The sequence below is a fragment of the Dromaius novaehollandiae genome, chromosome 8 (assembly GCF_036370855.1).
Source record: "Dromaius novaehollandiae isolate bDroNov1 chromosome 8, bDroNov1.hap1, whole genome shotgun sequence".
Lineage (NCBI taxonomy): Eukaryota > Metazoa > Chordata > Aves > Casuariiformes > Dromaiidae > Dromaius > Dromaius novaehollandiae.
The window spans coordinates 9,920,720-9,939,805 of record NC_088105.1 but is presented as its reverse complement, the minus strand read 5'-3'; the positions used below and the strand labels follow the sequence as shown (position 1 = coordinate 9,939,805).

At 44.8% G+C, this 19,086-nt stretch overlaps 1 protein-coding gene across 12 annotated transcripts in view; it reads right to left on the bottom strand.

The window, feature by feature from the left end:
* RASAL2 (RAS protein activator like 2) overlaps positions 1 to 19,086 on the bottom strand; it is a 173,319-nt gene that overhangs the window by 90,746 nt on the left and 63,487 nt on the right. For all 12 annotated transcript variants that reach the window (XM_064515616.1, XM_064515617.1, XM_064515619.1 and 9 more), the window contains exon 2: positions 4,526 to 4,653. In XM_064515616.1, the coding sequence (XP_064371686.1) occupies positions 4,526 to 4,653 (128 nt within the window). The remainder of the gene's footprint in view (positions 1 to 4,525; positions 4,654 to 19,086) is intronic.

The following is a 19,086-nucleotide window of genomic DNA, read 5'->3' as shown; positions in this document are numbered from 1 at the left end:
TGGAATCATGTCAAACAGTCAAATAATGGTAAAATGCTTCATTTTTATTTTTACCATCTTATAAAAGGCTAGAAGCTGGCTAAAATTTTGACATAAAACCCCATTTTATAAATGCTGGCAAACACTTCTTTAGAATTTCGAAAAATTAAATTAATTTGGGAATTAAAGCAAGCCCTCTCTTATGATTAGGTTGAGCTTTGATAGATTGGTATTTTCTAGCAACATGTATTAGCTTGAAGATGCCAATGGAACGAGTCTTTCAAGAAGGGCACATGGCATCTTGGAAGCACTTCCCCACTCCCATGTATCTGCATCTGCTCTTGCTGTTTTCTTCGTGAAGCGTTGCTGTCGATACACTACTGGTGTCTGTCACTGGAGTTGGAAAAGCATAGGAATACACACCAGAAATGTCCTGCTGCTGGCCTGTCCCCAGCACCCTCTGGGGACTTGCTCTCCTTTGCCCTTGAGTAAAAACCCCCTTGAATCCAAAAGAAAGACGAAGCTTCGGGTAGGAGGAGGAAAAAGGAGTCTAACACACTAAAACCATCTTCATCTTTAACTTATTTCTAACCAAAAACAAAATTAGAAGATTCTAGAGGATAACAGCCATCACTTGGCTGTTCTCCTGTAGCTACGGCAATGACTCACGAAAAGCCGGGCCAGCAACAGATGCAGCCATTTGTTACATCCCTCCTGAAAACACTGTGCAACGGATTATCTATCCGAAACCACTTATCGGAAGCACTAAGCCTTTCCGTTTCCTCGCTTAAAGGGCATCGTTTCTGTAGACACCTTTTATTGTGTCCTCTTTCAAAACATGTCCTCGCGGCTCCTCTCCCACGGAACGGCTTGCGCAAATGAGGAAAAGAGCTGCATCTTCCCAACAGCGGGAAAACGATATGGAAGACGTCTTCCTTGTAGAAAACACTGTTTTGTAAGCGAATCAGCCTAGACCTGTTCTCCTCGTCTCAGAAGATGCTGCAAGATATTACCACCCCATGATATCGTCTAGTAATTGCACATCTCCTGTCACTCACGACTCCTTATTTGCCAAGTCGTCTCTCACGTCCCTACGGGGGTTCGTTCTACCGCTTTCTGGGCCTCAATCTCTGCTCTTCGTTAATAGTCTTCATTCTCTAGTCTCGCCCATTTTCCTTTTACAAAGCTGACAAGGTGTCAAGTGATTAACATTAATCTACGCTGCACAAGGTGATACTGTCATACTATTTTTGTCTAAGTAATTAGAGATATTTTTGGATCAAGTTGTACCTTGAAATTTCTCCAATTTCCTACCTACCATTGTGCTTGCACAGCGCAAAGTCTCTCTGCACATAATCCATCTCAAATTGCCTTTTCAATAGATCTGTACTGGTGGGATAGTATAAGAAAAAGTTTTCTTACTACTCTGTTTATTTCTGTGCTGTTCCCTCAGACAATCTCAAAATAAAAATCCGCGCAATTCACAATGCCATGTTTTAACTGAAAGAAACCAAACTTCGTATTACAGCCGAAACAATGAAGACATCTTTCATTACCTGTTTGCAGTTTGTACATGTTTTCCTGCTTTTTGGCTTTGACATACATACTTTATAATACCGTGTATAAGCATTACACAACATCAAACATTTCTGCTCCCTTTCAACTTCACACAGGATAAGCTTCTTGGATTTTTATTCTGCAAAGTAACAAAGTAGATGCATAAAAATTAAAACGAGATGCCTCAGACTAGCACTTTTCCAATTACACCAGCCTTTACATTATGCAAGTGCTCCCTTTTGGCAGAAAGGACGCTCCCCTGTTAACACCTTTTCCTTTTTCCCTCATGTCCATGCCCTTACTAAGGTATATCATCTGGTTCTTTCATAAAGTTTCTAAGATCATCTCCAACAGTCCCAAAGACGTTCCAGCCCACTCACTGCATCATCAATTCCCACTTGCAGAGCTGGAGCCCCTCCATCTTCAGCTTCCCAGTGCCTATCTCAGGGGTGACATTCCAGGTTAACAAAAAACTTCTTCCAGGATCACCTTGCCAACAATTCTCCTCTAAACATACTTTCCTGCTTGCTTCTTTTAGCAATCTCTCTTTTCCTCATGACACTCTCTAGCTCTTCCTTGGATCGGTGTGCCTTTGCTCCCACCCATAGTCTTTTTCCGATTCTCCTACCTCCGCTCTTCCAAGCGTCTCTCCACATTGCTGCCTTAGGCCTTTACTCACTCTTGCTTCCAGATCACCTTTCATCAAGCCTCTTCCAAATCTGAATAAGTTGCCAAGTAAAGTTCACCAAGTCACCTCCCCTTCCATTTCTCATAAAACCTATCAGGGATATTTCTATTTCAGGAGCGCTCACGCTGCAAGTCCAGCGTATCAGCTCTACGCGTCTCTAACTAGCAGTTCGACTAGTATGTCTGTTCTGTGCGTCTTCAAGGGATCGTATGTACACTGCCACGCGTACAGACTCAGAAGGTAGGTTAAAACAAGCTTTTATTTTGCTGTAAGATACTAATGAGTATGGCGCTCCCTTCTTCCTTTCACTCACAGTAGTTCCAAATTACTTTAAAATCAGAATGGCAAATCTGACTCTAGCTACTAGCTTTGGAAACAAATCAGAGCGCAGCATGTGGAGTCACACAATTTGCATGCAGCATTTGGTCCATTTGCATGCAGCATTTTCCTAAACAAGTTGTTTCTCATTGTATACAGTGCTGACAGGCTCCGTTGAGAGCACAGGGCAAAGATTTGCTCTTCTGCTCAACTTCTTTTTGTAACTGCTCTTCTTACCATACTCTGTATGCCCTGGTATTGAATTTCTTCAGGCTCTGACAGACAAAGGCAAAAGCAGAGTGTATTTAAATGTCACATAAAAAGACTTAATACACTAGTGATACATCAAACTTCCCATATTTATTCCTTAGGATCTAAACAAGGGAGTCATCTTACCCACTGCAAGATGTTCTAACTGTATGTGATAAGTGCAATTAACAACCCGTAAGTTCACGGTTACCACCTGCGGATAATTATTTGTGATATGAGCCGGTGTTTTTTCCAATTACATTTCTTTAACGACATACATCCTTTCCACCAGCACAGCTGGGCTAAGTACAGTTTTAGAAATAACTCTCACATGTCCTTAATTTTCTCCAGGATATACTTTAATTTCTTACATGACATCCCTGCAAGAATTAAAAAAAGAATTACATAGTAAACAAACATTATGATACAGGTCTTCCATTTATCCTGCATTTCATCACCTCTCCTACCCAGCAATGTTTCAAGTTGTTGCAATAACAGAGCACTAATGTTGCTCCCTTCCAATAAGTGATGTCCTTCTCCAGACCTTTCCCCACCCCTCCCTGTGCAAGGAAATATTTCAGCTCCTGTAAATACACTTGACCATAGCTCAGGACGGATAAGGATAACATTTAGTGCTACAACAGCTACAGGTCTCATTTTCAGCCTGTGCACAGCCATACGTGGAAGCTTCAAAAGAATTAAGAAAAAAAGCAAAAAATCCAACTCATCTCCAAATGTAGGAAACCACGGTATTGGATTCAAATTCATGGACATTTATATATAAAAGAATCTATTTCAGTAGTTTGAACACATTCCCATTTCACAGCTCCTAAAATATTTATTTTTAAACTGGGTAAACCTATAACAGAAGAATTAAACAAACAAACCCAGGCGCATTATCAGCTTTTAAAGCTCATGTATTTGTGCAAGTCTGTAGACATCAAACATCACCAGAAAAACTCCATCGCGGTGTAGGCTAGGAGAAGGCACTTATCCGCACCTGTTTGCTCCTGGTGCTCCAATCAACCGAAACATGCCTATTCTGTAACCGTGTTGACATTACATCCATACCAAGGCACAATGCCAAGTCCTACACACTAGGTACACACACGCAAGCATCACACATGCAATAATTTTATAGTTAAAGCAATAAAGGTTGCAATAGCTTCGAGTCCTCCATGCCAAGGGGCACCCAATTTTGTTGGCTATGTTTAGCAAGGCAGAGGGCAAACCCACGTCTCAAAGTTTACCTTTGGACTGCGGCAAGGATGACTGTACAGTGCGAAGGTTGCACACGCCTCCTCTCCTCAGCGCTCCGGCACGGACATACCAAAATCCTATTCCCCTACGTTTACTAAGCTTATGGTTGCACTGACATGAAGAGGTTCGATTGCAGCATAGGTTTACATAGCTGTAGGGGCTTTAACTAGCTTTAAAGAAGCAATAGCACAGAAAGATGTAGGGCAGACTTCAGTGCAGGCTATAAAATCCCACCGGGGAGCCTGGACACACAGAGCTTGCCCTCACCGTGACTGTGCAGCTGGCATCTGAGCTGGCTGGATTAAAAGTGAGCGCAAGTCCTGCCATCCACACACGGAATAGGCTGGCTCCCTTCCACACAGTTCATTAAACTCATGAGCAAAAGAGGAGAGGAAAAACAAAAAAAGTTGCCTTCCCATTTTACCGGTGAAGGGCAAAGGTAAGCCCGGAGCGGCCAACGTGAGTCTGCCTCACCTCCTTCTCCCTGTTGAGCAGCACCAGCTGGCTGTCGGTCAGGATGCAGTACTTCCTCTCCCATGTCGTCGTCTCAGCGTAGGGCGACTGGCCGCAGGACAGGCGGTGCGTAGGTGGTCCTTTCACGTCTGCGAACACAAAACACCACCCCAGAATCATTCGAATGCTTCATTAACCGCCCTCCTCGCTTTTGTGCCTCTGCAGCTAGGCGCAAAGCAAAACTGCAGCCGGTCCTTAAACAGTGCCGGGTTCGGCATACTAACAGGCGAGTCCTGGAGGCGCCCGCGTGGAACGCCACATTAGCTGCACCACGAATAGTCGCTCACTTATAGCACGACTTTAAAAACGGCAGTGCCTGAGGTGACTACAAATGCCTCTGCACGAGGGCTCCGACTCTTGGCTTTTGAACATATTCTAGTTTTTGACAAACTCAGTCTTCCCTCAATTCCCTTCTCAAGAGCATGGTTAAATACATAGGGCCCCGAAGGCACCCTAAAGGCTAATGAACCAGATTATTTGAGACTAAGGACAGAGGGACGTAGGGAGAGAGGGAAGAAGGCAGGCCAGCTGCAGGAAGGGAGGGAAAGTTTGAAAGGGAAGGGCATTTAATGGAGAAAGGCTTACTAGCATTTTTTTTTGGTAGGGAAGCTATTTGATTAAATTGTGACAGATAGGAGCTTCCTAGCGTGTTCATTTAGCCACAGCCATTACAGCAACAGAAACGGGAAGAGAATTCAGACCCGCCTGAGAATTCAGCCCCTCCCAGGGCTTTTAATATTTCTTTTAAACCAGTTTCCCTTAAGTCTTCCAGGCATGAGCTACACATCACATCAGACTTCTCTCTACCACAAGGTTTTCTCCAAAGGGGGAAAGCAGAGCCCGACAGACAGACGGGCTCCGCTCACCAGGGCCCAGGCCAGAACAGAGAGAGGTGTCAAGCAGCCAGGTTCACCGGCAGCAGGTGACTGGAGCCGGTGCAAGGACGGCAGCCCTGGCAGCCAGCTTAGAAAAGTCCCTTTACTGAGACGGAAACGCTCTATGAACAGAAAAAGATGTATGCAACAGGGCCACCGGTAGCATCATTCGTATAAATTTAGAAAACAGTTTCAACTCTCTCTAAATTTTCAGGTTGACCTTCCGGTTTCTTTTGTAACATTTAGTTTCATTTTTATCTTGCACTCTGGCTTTGAACAGCTTCAGTCGCACCGACCTAAATCAGTTGTTTCCAGTCTGTTCCCTATATTCCCGAAGCCCGTGAACTACTTCTAAGCAAGACTATTAACAGGGGCTTTAACTTTTAAGGGTCCCTAAGGCAAAACGAGTATTGAAAACCATCCAACACCTGAACCAGCATTTGCACAGCACGAAACACAGCAGCTTATTGCAACTACTGCAGGGCTTCACCACTAGAGGCCAGTGAATCCTCAAGCACGCAACATCTACCCGGTTTTAAGGAAAAGACTATAAACCAAAACACAAGCATTAAAGACTAATTAACCCCTTTGACTAACTTTGCTGCTTGCAGACCTTTTATATTCCAAATCCTCCCAAATAATAAAAATGCCGCAACACGTTCTTTTCCTACATATATAGCAACTTCATCAAACGTTGAAAGGAAAGTGTCTCCTTTTAAACCTGGAGAGTTCACCTGAATCCCAGCTTTCAGTACCTCCTTAAACCTCAGGTTGCATTAGGATTTTTGTGATCATTCAGAAAAACACTTGAAACATGTAACCTGATGCTTTTAAACAAGAAAAAGCACGACTCCTCCGGCTCTGGGTAACAAATGAAACACACCTTTGTTTCCTCAGTCTCAGTCGGGGCAATCCGGGAAGCAACCGGAGATTTGGAACCAGCCCACAGCCCGGGCTACCTCTCCTCACCCGCAGTGACGAGCAATGCTGGAGCACAACACAATCTGCATTTCTCAAAATCATCCAAAACTCTACTCAAGATGCATAATTAAGAGAAATGACCCCAGTTGAGGGGGTGAAAAGAGCACTCGTGCAAGCTCCTGGGGCACAAGAGACACTGAGTTTTGAGTTACCTATTGGGCCATCCTACGACATTAACTCTTCAGGTACGCTTTTGGCCCAAATTCAAGTCACATTTTTCACAGCATACAACTTGCGCCAAACTGCTAAACAGCTGCAAAGTCAAAACGCTGCTGCTTCTGCTTAGACCTTGGTTTCCCCAACTGCAGTGCACGCACCCTACTTGCGCCTAAACAAGATTAGGCCACGAGCAATCAGCTGACGGAAGGGAAGATGAGTGAGAAAGATGAAGACAGGGGTTTTTAGGCTGAGTGCGTAACAGAAACATGAAGAACAGAGCTTTGGAGACCTTGTCTTCTGGGTACGGAAGCCTGCAATAAATCATTGAGGGGAAAAAGGAGGAAGGCATGCCTCATTCTGCTCACGTGGGTGGGCTAGCAGAGACGGTGCCTCCAGCTGCTACGCCGGGTGATAACCAAGCAAACTAAGCTCGGGAACCTACGGTAGTCTTTCTTATGACAAAAAATATCCTTCTGAACTATGAGCTTCAGCTTAGACTTGAGAGTCACGACTCGCCCAAGTCCAGAAGACCTTCACATTACAATTTCTGCTAACTACAGGCCTTGGCAGTATACCATCCAATTGATCTCAGGGCTGCACAAAGGAATTAAAGAACAGAACGACTTCTTCCCCGGCAATAACAGCTTTGGGACTCGACTGAGTCATCGGGTGCCACGGGCCAGCCACGGCTGCGCTGCCAAGCGGGTTGGCTACGTCACGGCAGCTTTCCGCGGCCTGCTGGCAACGCACCGTGCCATCACCATGTCTGGAGCTGCCGATGACCAGGGGGGGCATCGCAGCATTAATACCTTGCATTCATGCTAGTATAAATTTCGAACGCATGTCGGGACACAGCCCCATCCCCTCCGCAGGCTGACCGAGCGCTGTCTGCGAGGAAGAAGAGCGGGGAGCGGCTGCAGGCTGGTTTTGCAAGGTATCAGATGCCGCACCTCAGACCTCTCCCCAGGGCTGACAGAAAGCCCATCTCCCAAACCAGACGGAAGCTGAATACAAACTACAGTTACATTACAACAAAAATTTTCTCTTTAAAATTCTTTACCTTGAATAGCATCAGTGTTTCTGCACCTAGGAACCTCTCTGTCCTCTTTATATTACTTCCCAGCTGGCCTTCCAAAGCCATTGACTTCTTCAGAGCCTGTTGCAACAGCTGTAATTTCAAAACTTATTCTGAAGAATTGGTGGTTTAGATAGAAGACCCAAAATCTTTGAGACTTCACTGAGTGTCGTGCCTGCTCTCGGCCGCTTAACAATTCTTGTTCTGTTCTCCTCTGCTGTTCACCTTCAGTTTTCATCTTACATCCTTGACCCCAAGCATTCACGCGAACGTAGTAAAACCCACTGAACTCTACCATTAATGCTCCATTAAACCATTTTACCACCACTGTTGAAACCACCGTGGAGATCAACAGCAAGAAGTCCATGTGTCACTAGGACCATTCACACTGTAGGGAAAGACTGGAAGTCAGGGCTAAGTCATCTCTCACTTTGGAGCTGGCACCAAAAGCAATCAGCTCACACAAAAAAAGCTTGTGCTTTGGAAGGGAACTTGCTGAAGGATACAAATTCTGAATTTTGGACGGAGTGGGAGAAGAGATTAGGGAGGTGCATGTGAGAGACCCGAGGGTGCAGATGTTACACGTGGGGTGGGCTCGTGCAGGCGCACACCTAAACGTGCAAGCACGGGTGACAGACGACTTCTCTCCCTGCTCTGAGGCAACCCTTTCCATTCTGCATCCTTACAATGAAGCATTCAAGAAAGCGGCTCAGTCTACACACAGGATTAAAGGTCAGGCCTTATGTGCCTTCAAATGCTAATATCAGTTAAGTAACAGCTTGGAAAAAATCCCATTCTCTGAACATCCTCCCCTGCTGAACTGAGAAGAGCATCGCTGCCGCCTGTCACATCGGACATAGCTGCAGATCTGAAACGTCGTTGTTTCTCCTCAAGGCTCTGAAATGCCATTAGGCACATTATAAATATCCACAAAGCTCCCTTTCTCTCAGCCAAATGACAACTTGTACCTTATTATTCTTTAACTAGAGAGCTTATTTAAAAAAAAGTATGAACAATGGTTATACCCTGACAGCATAATAAAAGAAGCGTTGAGTGGTATAGGGAGAGGAAACAAGGAAAAAAGAAGCCAGTGCCAAGTTGATCTCCTCGGAAAGGGATAAGATGCTTTGTGGAAACTGATGACAGTTTAGTAGCATCCAGGGAACGGCACTGGTGATATGAAGTGGGAAAATCTCTGAATCTTCCATTGCAACTATGCAACAATTTTAAAAACAATTTCCAAATGCATTCACAAGTCACGAGTATTTTCCAAAAGCAGTCCGCTGACAGAATCAGACAGTTACTTCCAAGGGAGGACAAGCATTCCAGCGTCGTTTAGCCCCAAACTGCTCTTTCACAACCAGAAAAAGGGCACCTTCCCTCCTCTTTGGGACCAGTGGAAAGTACAGAATTAGCAAAAAGCAGGCCAACAAAATTGCATTAAAGGTAAATTCATGTCTTGCATTTCTTTGCTTAAAAAGCACTCTCCACCTACAATCAAGAAAAACATGAAAACAAACCTCTATCCCAGGGATGACAAAAGCGACTCTGGCATGTGTCAAAGCTCCTGTTTTGAACTGCACTCTTCCTGCGATGAAATCAAGGGCTTACTGAAGGAATTGACACGATTTTCATCAACTTAATTAGGGTCAATATTCTGTTCCTAGTATTTCTAATAAAGAGCTACCACGCAGCTGCAAAACTCACTTAATGGACAAGTTTGTACATGGGGAGGATTTTCTGTCCTGCAGAGTAAAATTAGCAGTAGCTCTAACACCTTCTGACAACAGATCTACTTGCTCAGTGCCCATGTTTTCCTGCGAGCTGACGTATTTGCCATGGTGACAAGACTCCGAGCCGTGGGGAAACGCTGACGGCCGAGCGCTCGTTAGTACGCTAACCTGCACAAATATGCACGAGCCTGCAGTTCACTTTGAATAAACGTCAGTCTGAACCTTTATTCAGCCCTTGAACAGCAGCAGAAACATCAAGATCCTGATGTGAAGTCGCACAAAAGACGAGTGGGATTAGAAAGCCTTCGCCGAACTTCGACCAGCTCCAGGAGCTGAGGAGGCCAGTGATTCAAGGGAGAGAGACGGCAGAAAGGGAAATACACTGCACCGCAACCTGCTGCTTCTAATAACGCAGGATTTCTGTAAAAGAAATCACTACTGCAAGTGAAGATAAACAGTGATAACACAGTTATAGGAAATACAGCCATGTGCATAATGCAGTTATTTCAGACAACTATACAACATTCAGATGAAGATCTGCAGGGCACCAGTGCACGGGATAAAACACAGAGAAGGCAAGTGCCTCAGCCCCGAGCGCGGCCACAGCCACCCGGACAAACCCGCCCAGCTGGGAGAGGAGACACCAGTCCCCTGACATTTACCCAGAGCAGAAGACGGCAGAGGTAGTTCGCGAAGGGGCTGCTAGGAGAAGCACAACAAAAAACACTACCACCACCTCGCACGCTGGTGTATATGGCTTTTGTTGACACTTCTGATTGCTCAAACTCCAACTCCTAACTGCAAGCAGTTGGTTGTGGCCATGCTTCTGCCCGAGCACGACTGCGGAAGGGCACCGTGAGGAACAGCTGTGCAAAGAAAACCCTCAGTGATGAGCAGATCCACTTTGGAAGAAGGAGCGGGAAAGCGTCTTTCAAGTTTGCGCAGAGAGCAACCACGACGTCCCAACACAGAACCTACAGCGCTACATGACTAACGATATAATACGATAAGGAGAATTCAGCACATACTACGCGTGGTAACTCAGAGACTCACAGGCTACGAAGCCAGAGAAAACATGATGGTCTTAAGGTTGATCAACTCTTGTTTGAATCACAGCAGATGCAGAGAAATGACCAGAACACATTAAAAGAAATAAAATTGACTCCCGGCATTTTATTTCAAATCCAAGGACCGCAGGTTATCTAAGATACTTCCTGGAGTCCCTGTGAGATACAGCGTTGCTCACTTCTCAGCCTAAACCACTGTGTGGTGTGGCATCTTTTCAACTAAGAACCCAAATTTTCGTGGTATATGAAAGATCTCAATGGTGAAGCAGGTGTTACGTTAAGTGTAGAAAGCACGAGCAGACCTCTGGGATGAGAGGCACGCCATTTATGTAGGATGTTATTACAGAGGTATCTAGTGGGAATTCTTCTTGTTATATTTAACGCCCACATTCAGCAAACTTCAATATGCATGCAACGACTAGCCCTCAATTCTGCTGCATCCAGTCGCTCTCCTCCAGCAGCTGCACGCAGTGATAACCGAGTTCTTGCACGGAAACCTGATATCGAGGGCAGGAGGTAAGGAAAGATTAGTCAGACCCTCAGATTTCAGTGATCTCAAAAGCTTTCACAGCAACTGCTTACAGCCAAAACACTACCTGGAAAATCCATTTTGCACAGAATAAAGCTATAAAAGGTTTAAAATAGGTTAAAATACTATTTTTGAAGCTGGCAGAACCTATGACGAGTGGCATGACTTTTTCAGATTCCAACCCATTGGCACCGTGACACCAATTCTTTACAAGCTCTTTAATTTTTCTAGTGGTGTCTGGACTTGCAGTGTTAACCTATTAACTTTTTATTACCGTTTTATTGAGTGGTAGTGACCAGACACACCTTAAAAATTGGTTTTCCATTATCCTTTGCAAGCAACGGGAGACAAAATACAGAACACGACCACTTAACGAGCCTGGCATCTCCCGAAAGGATGAGGTCCTGCTGCCTCTCCCTGCCAGTGTTGACAGCTCCCACCCCTTCTTCCTTGCCTGGAGAAACGCCTGGCATCTCCCGAAAGGATGAGGTCCTGCTGCCTCTCCCTGCCAGTGTTGACAACTCCCACCCCTTCTTCCTTGCCTGGAGAAACACGACCTGTTGGCCCAGGAAAGGTGGCCAACAGCGAGCAAGGCACAGCGGGCTCGCTCGCCCGGCCAAGCTCCCCACGGCGCTGCCAGCTGAACCTGGGCCTGAGTCAGTACGTCTGTCCCGCATCCGCCACGTCACCTCTTTGCCTATCAAAAGCTTGGTAGTTTTCACAACGTGGCTCACGGCACATTAGAGAACAGCCAAGATTTCCACTCTTGTTTTCCCATAACACGCAACTTAAAACCAAACCTTCCCCAGATCTGTGCTAACACGTTTTCCACCCTTGGCCCTTAACGTTTGCTAGGAGCAGAAGCTCCAGAGCACAGACTTAGTTGGGCCGCAATGACGTATCCATGTGAGCAGTTTCACCGAGATTTTCTTCTCAAGAGGGAAAACCGTGGAGTCATTCCAATGAAAGAAACCACAAGCCTTCAAGTCTCACGAGCAGTTTAGCGAGCAGATGTTGAGTGTGCCAACAGCTTTGAGCTTTCTTACAAGTTTTAAAAATGAACACTAAGGAGCTGGTAGCAAGAGCAAAATTAGGCAGAGTTAAAACCGGTCTGAGACAACCCAGCAGTCTGACAGGGCAATTCGGGCTGGGATGCGGGAAGAGCCACCAGCTCACCACGCGGCTCCTTTGAGCAAAAGGTGTGGAAGCTCTTAATAGCAATTTAAAGCTGCCAATTAGCTTGAACACTGCTGAGCTCCTATAAGCTTCTTACCCGCTGCGCAGCCGATTGCTACACTCACAAAGGGTAACAGATCCTTGCTTCCCTTGGCTGCCTCTCCCTCTTTCCCTGCTCCCTTCTGCTCTGCGAGAGACAGCATGAGAGGCAAAGGCGTGAGCGTGAGGAGGAGTCAGCACCTTCTTGAATGGACCAGTGCCAGAAACCTCAGATCACGCAATCATCTTTGCACTCTTCACAGCTCAACAAGTGAAACCAGAAAAAATAACAGTCAAGACGGGAACCGTACAAAATATGCAGGTGTGCTTCGTCTCCAGCCCAGCCTCCTGTGCGTGCCTGCGAACAAGCAGCTCCTTGTACAGCTGGGTAAATCTCATGACATCACCCGAACAAAAGCTCCGATCTGTGCAAAAAAACAATTTGTTTCCCTGGATACCCAGGATCTCAAACAACAGTCTGAAATTACAGTTACTCAAAGCCAGCCCTATGACCCTTCCTACAACACTAAGCAGGCTTCCCTTCCCTCTTACTCAGTTGTCATTCTCTGCCCCAGACCACTCGTCTTTGCTCCTGAATATTAAGTACATTTTTCTCTCGCAGTTAAATTCCCATTTGGCCTACAGCACACTTTGGAATCGCAAAACAGAAATGGATATTATAAACCTGTAGAAAGGATTATAAAAGATTACATGCCCTTATTACATAGCTGCCAGCTTCTGAGAAGAGTCTCAAGTGACACTTCTCCCAAAGCAAGTGGAGGCTTTCGTTAGAGCTTTAGGAAGTAGAAATGGAGAATAGGAGAAATGTTAATTATTCTCAGGTGAAAACCTGCAGTTTTAATTTTTTTAATTTATGCATGATCCTTTTCTTGCCCAGCTCTACACCCACCCTTCCCTTCTCCCTGTTTCTCTATAATGCTTGCTTTCACCCCCCACCCCAATGTCCATCTCAACCTCCTCAGCAGCAAGGATCCCGACCAGTCCCAGCCAGCAGCAGCGCAGGAAGATGACTAGAGGAAAAGCATCCTGAACCCAAAATGTACTTTGGCCCAAGGCAGCTGGGAAAAAACAGTCTGAAAGGAAACTCTGCTCAGTTCCTGCACATTTTTGGGGGTACACAAGATGCTAGTGTTCCTGTGGTCAAACACCATGCATGCCCCATGGCCAGTGCATGGACCTTGACAAAAACACTGTTAGCAAACAGCCGGCACCCCACAGACTGCTTTAGTCCCCACTCTTGCCAACAAGGCTTCAACTAGCTTAGCATACAACTCATTTTGAGCCACCAGTTTGGCATGACTCTTTCTGGAGCCTTTGGTTTGTCCAGTTACAAACCTTTTTTGCACAGTAAATAAAAACATTTTGTTTAATATGATAGATTTGTCTCCCCTTCAGTTTGCCCACAATTTAACCACATACCTTAGTCTTGAATTTTCATAGTAAAATAATTTATTCTGTAACGTGACTCTGGCTACAAAGATTCAGCAGCCTTTTGATATGTCCTAGAAACAAACCATCACAGGTTTACTCTCACCCTACCTACCTATTCTGTGCTTTCCCCAAGCCGTGGCATATTTTGGATATGGAATTTTTTCTTGGGGGGGGGTGTGTTTTTGGAGAACAACCCTCCAATACACCAATTTTGAAACTGTTCTTTTGCAGCCTGGATTCTCCAAAGTGGGTGCTCACGAGAAGTTTCATGTTTGCTAGACTTTGTTATAAAGTGACCGAATTCACTTTTCTTAGTCACTTCTCAGAGACTAAGTCCAAGTATGTCAGGATGAAAACCAGTGTACTAGTCTATCCAGGTTAAACGTTTTAGGTCACATGGCCCTTGGAAACCTGAGGCAAGAGAGATCTTGCATACTGACATTCATCTTTCATAGACTGGTGAGTGAGACCCTTCTGGCACGTAAAGGGAAAGAGGTATTGGAAAAGCAAAGCCAGAGGAGCATTTCTCTCAAGACAAGAACCAGCCACAGCAGTGCACAGGGTGATAAGCAGAGACCACAACACGTTCAAGTCGAACAACTCAAAATTGCATACACTCTCTTGAATTTGAATTATACTATGCAGGTTATGTCTTTTAGAAGCTTTCATGTTTGGTTTTCCTTCAAGAAAACTGAAGCATTCGTTGTCACCGTTCTGAACAATCTCAGCCCCCAAACTGCGTTCTCAATCCAGGATTGGTATTGCCCAATTCTTCTCCCCTTAAACCTACCTCTACGAAACATGTAGTGCCCGTGGTTTGGGAAACAACTCCCTGCTAAGGCTACGGCTTTCATGATGGGAGAGAAGAATAAAGAAAAAAATAAATTAAAAAAACTAAACCACAAAGCTCAATGGGATGCTCTTCTACCTAGCAACTTTCACTGCTGGTAACACCGCCATCGCTGCACAGCCTGGCACTGCCATACTCTTCTAGCTGCTTTCAACCTCCCAGACTCTGCTACCTAAATGTTTCTTGAAGCCTGAGTATACACATGATGGATTAGGCGTTTCTTGTTTTTTTTCTTATGTTTTTTGGCTCGACTGACTTTTTGGAAAGGAGAATATAGCAGTTCTGACCACTACTGATGTTACATAGACAGAACAGTGTATTTCTCTCACACAGAAGTCAGACCACTCACAGGACATTGAAATCTACTGCAAAAATCTGCATTTTTATCCAGGTCATTCAGGCATATAGGCTAAACTTAGCTTTCTTATTTTAAGCACTGATAATAAACATCTGACTTAGTAAGGGACCATCTCACGGGATTTAAATATAATATGAAAGAAACCCTCCAGTAATTTCCCATGCTATTTGAAAAGACCCACTCCACCCCTTTCTGGCATCTTTAAAATGTTTTCAGAAAAACCTGGAACCAGCTGTTATACACCAGTGAGTTGATTTGACCTACTCACACACAAAAGCCCACAAGAGATGTACAAGAATGTCCCTCATGCCATTTTTCTCCCTATGTCTACAGAGTCTTCAAGCTTTTCAGTAGGCAGTGCTCAACATACAGTAGACAGGACTTTGTCATCCTTTAAAGAAGGCTCAGAAGGTTCTAACAGCACCACAAAAAGCTTTGGAGAGCGGAGAATGGACCTTACATGAATGCGAAGGCGAATCTGTGCTGTAATTAAATTTATGCCAAGAAGTCTTATTGCAAATAATCTGAATCCCACGTTTAATCCAGTACAGAGAGGTAATGATCTGTAATACTGCAGTTTTTTCAGTTCTAGGCTTTAACCTTCAGTTAAAGGTTATATAGGGTGGTTTCCCCTTGCATCTGTTTTTAGGGAGGGAAAGCTGACTTTAGGGGAAACATCCGCTTTGGTTAAGCAGAAGGAGGTCACAACCAATTTGGTCAAGGCTGGACACTGAGTTGTTGGTGGAGATTAAAGCTCAGGGGCCTCCTGACTCCGAGTGCTTTGCTCTAATTATTGCCACACAACCTGAATATTTGCAAACTAAAGCTCAATTTTGTTCTGAAATACCTGAATATAGTGGATGCTTTTTTTTCTCCCTTGTCTCCACTATACGATGTTGAAGGCAAGCCACTGTGAAAGAAAGAGGCAACACGGCAAGAAGTAACAGTGCCACAGCAGTGAAATTGCAATTGCTGAGACAACACTATGTCAAAGGAAATACACTCTTGTAGGCCAACGTGGTCTGGACATCTCAGCTGAGATCAAGGCCTCTGAGCTACCACCAAAACAGGTGAAGCAGGTTTCCTGTGCTTTCAGCAAATACAAATAAGCATGACTAATGTATCCCTTGATGACAGGCAAGCTAATTAAAAAGAGCTGTAGCTACAGTGCAGTATGTCAGGAATTCTTAAATTCATTGATTTTTTCCCTCTATTTAATATGCTCCCTCACCCTAAACACCCTTAATTGTAGGGCCCATGTGAACTTCTTCTGAGTTTTTCTTCCTTACTCCCGCTACACTCCTTGAAGCCTGCAAAACATAATGCATGCGAGGACTAATGCTTTTGTCATTCACTTTACTGCTGATTTATCTGATGTTTGGTGCTAATGCCATAAATCCCCTAAGCACAAACCACGCTCTTGGTCCCAAATGTTTTCCCTGCCATACGTTTCATACACTGACATCACGAAGTCCCCCCAGCAAATGCCACCCCCCCTCCATCAGAAGGGCAAAAGCACAGGCGCTCATCTCGGATTCTGGAAGGAGAACAAATAGACCCATATGGATAAATAGCTGGTTGAGAAAAAATGCCTTTCCGACAGCAAGATTAGACTGAAATTTATAGGTCACAACCTTGCTGGAGCAGTCCTGATAACATCTCATTAGCAGCCCCGCCGTGCAATGACTTTTCCTAACAGTAAATCCAGCCGGACTGGGAGGGGGGCAAAGGGGACTCTTTATCAAATATAATCATTTTCATCCAATTTGGAGAGGTTTGTTTTACTTTGCCATTTTGTGCTTTTGCTTTTTCCGGTAGGAATAATCAACCCACCGACAAGCCTTGCTGACTTGGTACCGAAATTCCTCTCGCTCCTATTGGGAAACAATTTACAGGGGCAGCACAGCCTATTTTTTTTTCTTTTTTTCTTTTTTTTTTTTTTTCTTTTAAGCTGAAATACTGAGAATCCTGAATGCTGCCAGAAGATGGGTGGAGAAGGTAAGGAAAGTTCATGTACCCAAGAGACCATTAAGTAGAACCAACTCGGACAATACATTTGAGAAGCATTTCCTTCCAGCTACTGTAGATAGCTGTCCTCAACATGCCTTACTGAAGCAGCCAACTTTCCACCGCCGAGTACAATGAGATTTCAAAATACACACGAAATCAGAGTATAAACAGACACAAACATCCACTTAGTGACATAACAAAAGAAAACGGGGCAAAAAACTGAGCTTCTCTCTACTTTCTGCCCCTGTTATAAAATACCTTGGCATTTTAAAGGCTCCCTGCCCTTCTTTTCAGGTCGGCGCTAGCTCAGAAGACCCCGCTTAGCCGTCTTTGTGCAACAGGGTTCCCAAACAAAAATCCTCTCGGGGAACTGAGGGACAAATTTCACCCAATGTTATTGCACGAGGGAATCGAGTTCGAGACAAAACGAGAAGCCTGAACGCGGCTGCAGCAACGAGGGAGGTGGGGGGAACCAGGCAGACCTAGTAAAGCCCACACGAGCAGCACAAAGCAGGAGCATTCACAAAAAAAGTACAAGGATTTTGTCACAGACGGCAGAAATGAAAGAGTGAAGAGTGAAAAATTAAGGAGCGACTCTCCTGGGAAAGAGTTTGGGTTTGCTAAGGACAGCCCGCGCTGCTTGCACATCATTAAACTGGATGGTACCCTACCCCCGGCCCCTGACGGATGTCAGGATTATTTTTGTAAATCTCTGGTGATAAAAACCATGCATGGCATCTTGCTCATTTCCTCCTCCCGACTTCGTTTGCCAAAAAACTTTAAGCTCTGCCTTCCCTGCCACATCTCCAGACTGCTGCTGTTTGTTCTGGTCTCGGTGACTAACGGCGATACTGCCAGGCCCTTCGCCCTGTAACATCCCCTCCAACAACAGCAGGAGAACTGAAAACGACCTCTTGTTTCCCAGGACCAGCGTCGCTAGCCCTGAAGCAATCAGACGTGATGATGACAAGGGGAAAAAAAAAAAACCCTATTTTTCTTTCCTAAACTCTCATGTGATTAAAGTCCATTAAAATGCAAACAGGCTTGAATTTTATTTTATCCACCAGCGCCCACACTTTGCTGGCCCTGGGCTACGATCGTCTCCTTGTGAATTCTCTGCACATGAGGAGAGTCAAGCTGTAGGTTTAGGAGCTACCAATCTAGTAAGCCTTGCTAAATATATATATTTATACATAAACACATATATTATAAAACATTATATGTATTTTTTTAACAACGATCTACATTTTTTGCATTGATGAACATTGACCATTGAAAAGTAACATTAGGTTTCATGTTTGTTCATTTTCAAATAAACAAAGCGAAAGCTGTTGGGCATCCAAAAACAAATGAGACACTACAGATGCAGACAAACCCTATCATCACCCTGAAAGCATTTCTTGTGTAAATCATATAGCCAGGCAGAAGCTACTCACAACAGAGATTGCTATATGTGTTTTCAACCCAACCTAGGGTTGTTCAGTGGGGAGAAAAAAAAACAAGTTTGGTGAGGCTCTATACTTTTTTTCCCCTCCACATACTTGAACACGACAGCTCAAATGCATGACTCGGTAAGGACAGGCCGCTTGGATATTTAGGCACAAAAACCAGATGTTACAGAATTGCATATACAGCATGTGTACCTAGACTTCTGCCATTCAAATAAGTACATCCACATCTACGTGAACATGCGATTGTCCATCGAGCACAACCACTCAAACCGAATACAGTCAGTGCACCCACCGGGCTCGTCCTGCACAGGAGCACTCGCTTCCCCTCTGCAAACCTTGTCCCCGTCTGCCTCCGCAGAAAACCTGTGTTTCGGGTACATAACCAGTCTGCAGCTAGAAATTCTAGTTTCCACAGGAACAATACTGAGCTGTCAGAGGTCTGAGCACACGTGCTCTGCAAGGCGGCTAAGGTTTTGGAGAGTTGGCACACACCAAATCCAAAATGCTACATAAGCACAATAAAATTGTCTCGGCGGATGCGCGAACGCAAATTTCTCAATTAGGATATGTGAACCATTCACGTCTTTGTGAAAATAACTCAAAACTCCTGCTCTGCTCAAGTAATTTCCCCCAGACATGCCCAATGGCACTTTACTATTATACTTAATGGCCTTCACTTCTGGTTATAGATCTGTGGCATTCACGGAAAGCTTAGCGGAAGCTCCACAATCAAAAAGGGAAAAAAAAAACGTCCTGGAAAGAAGTTG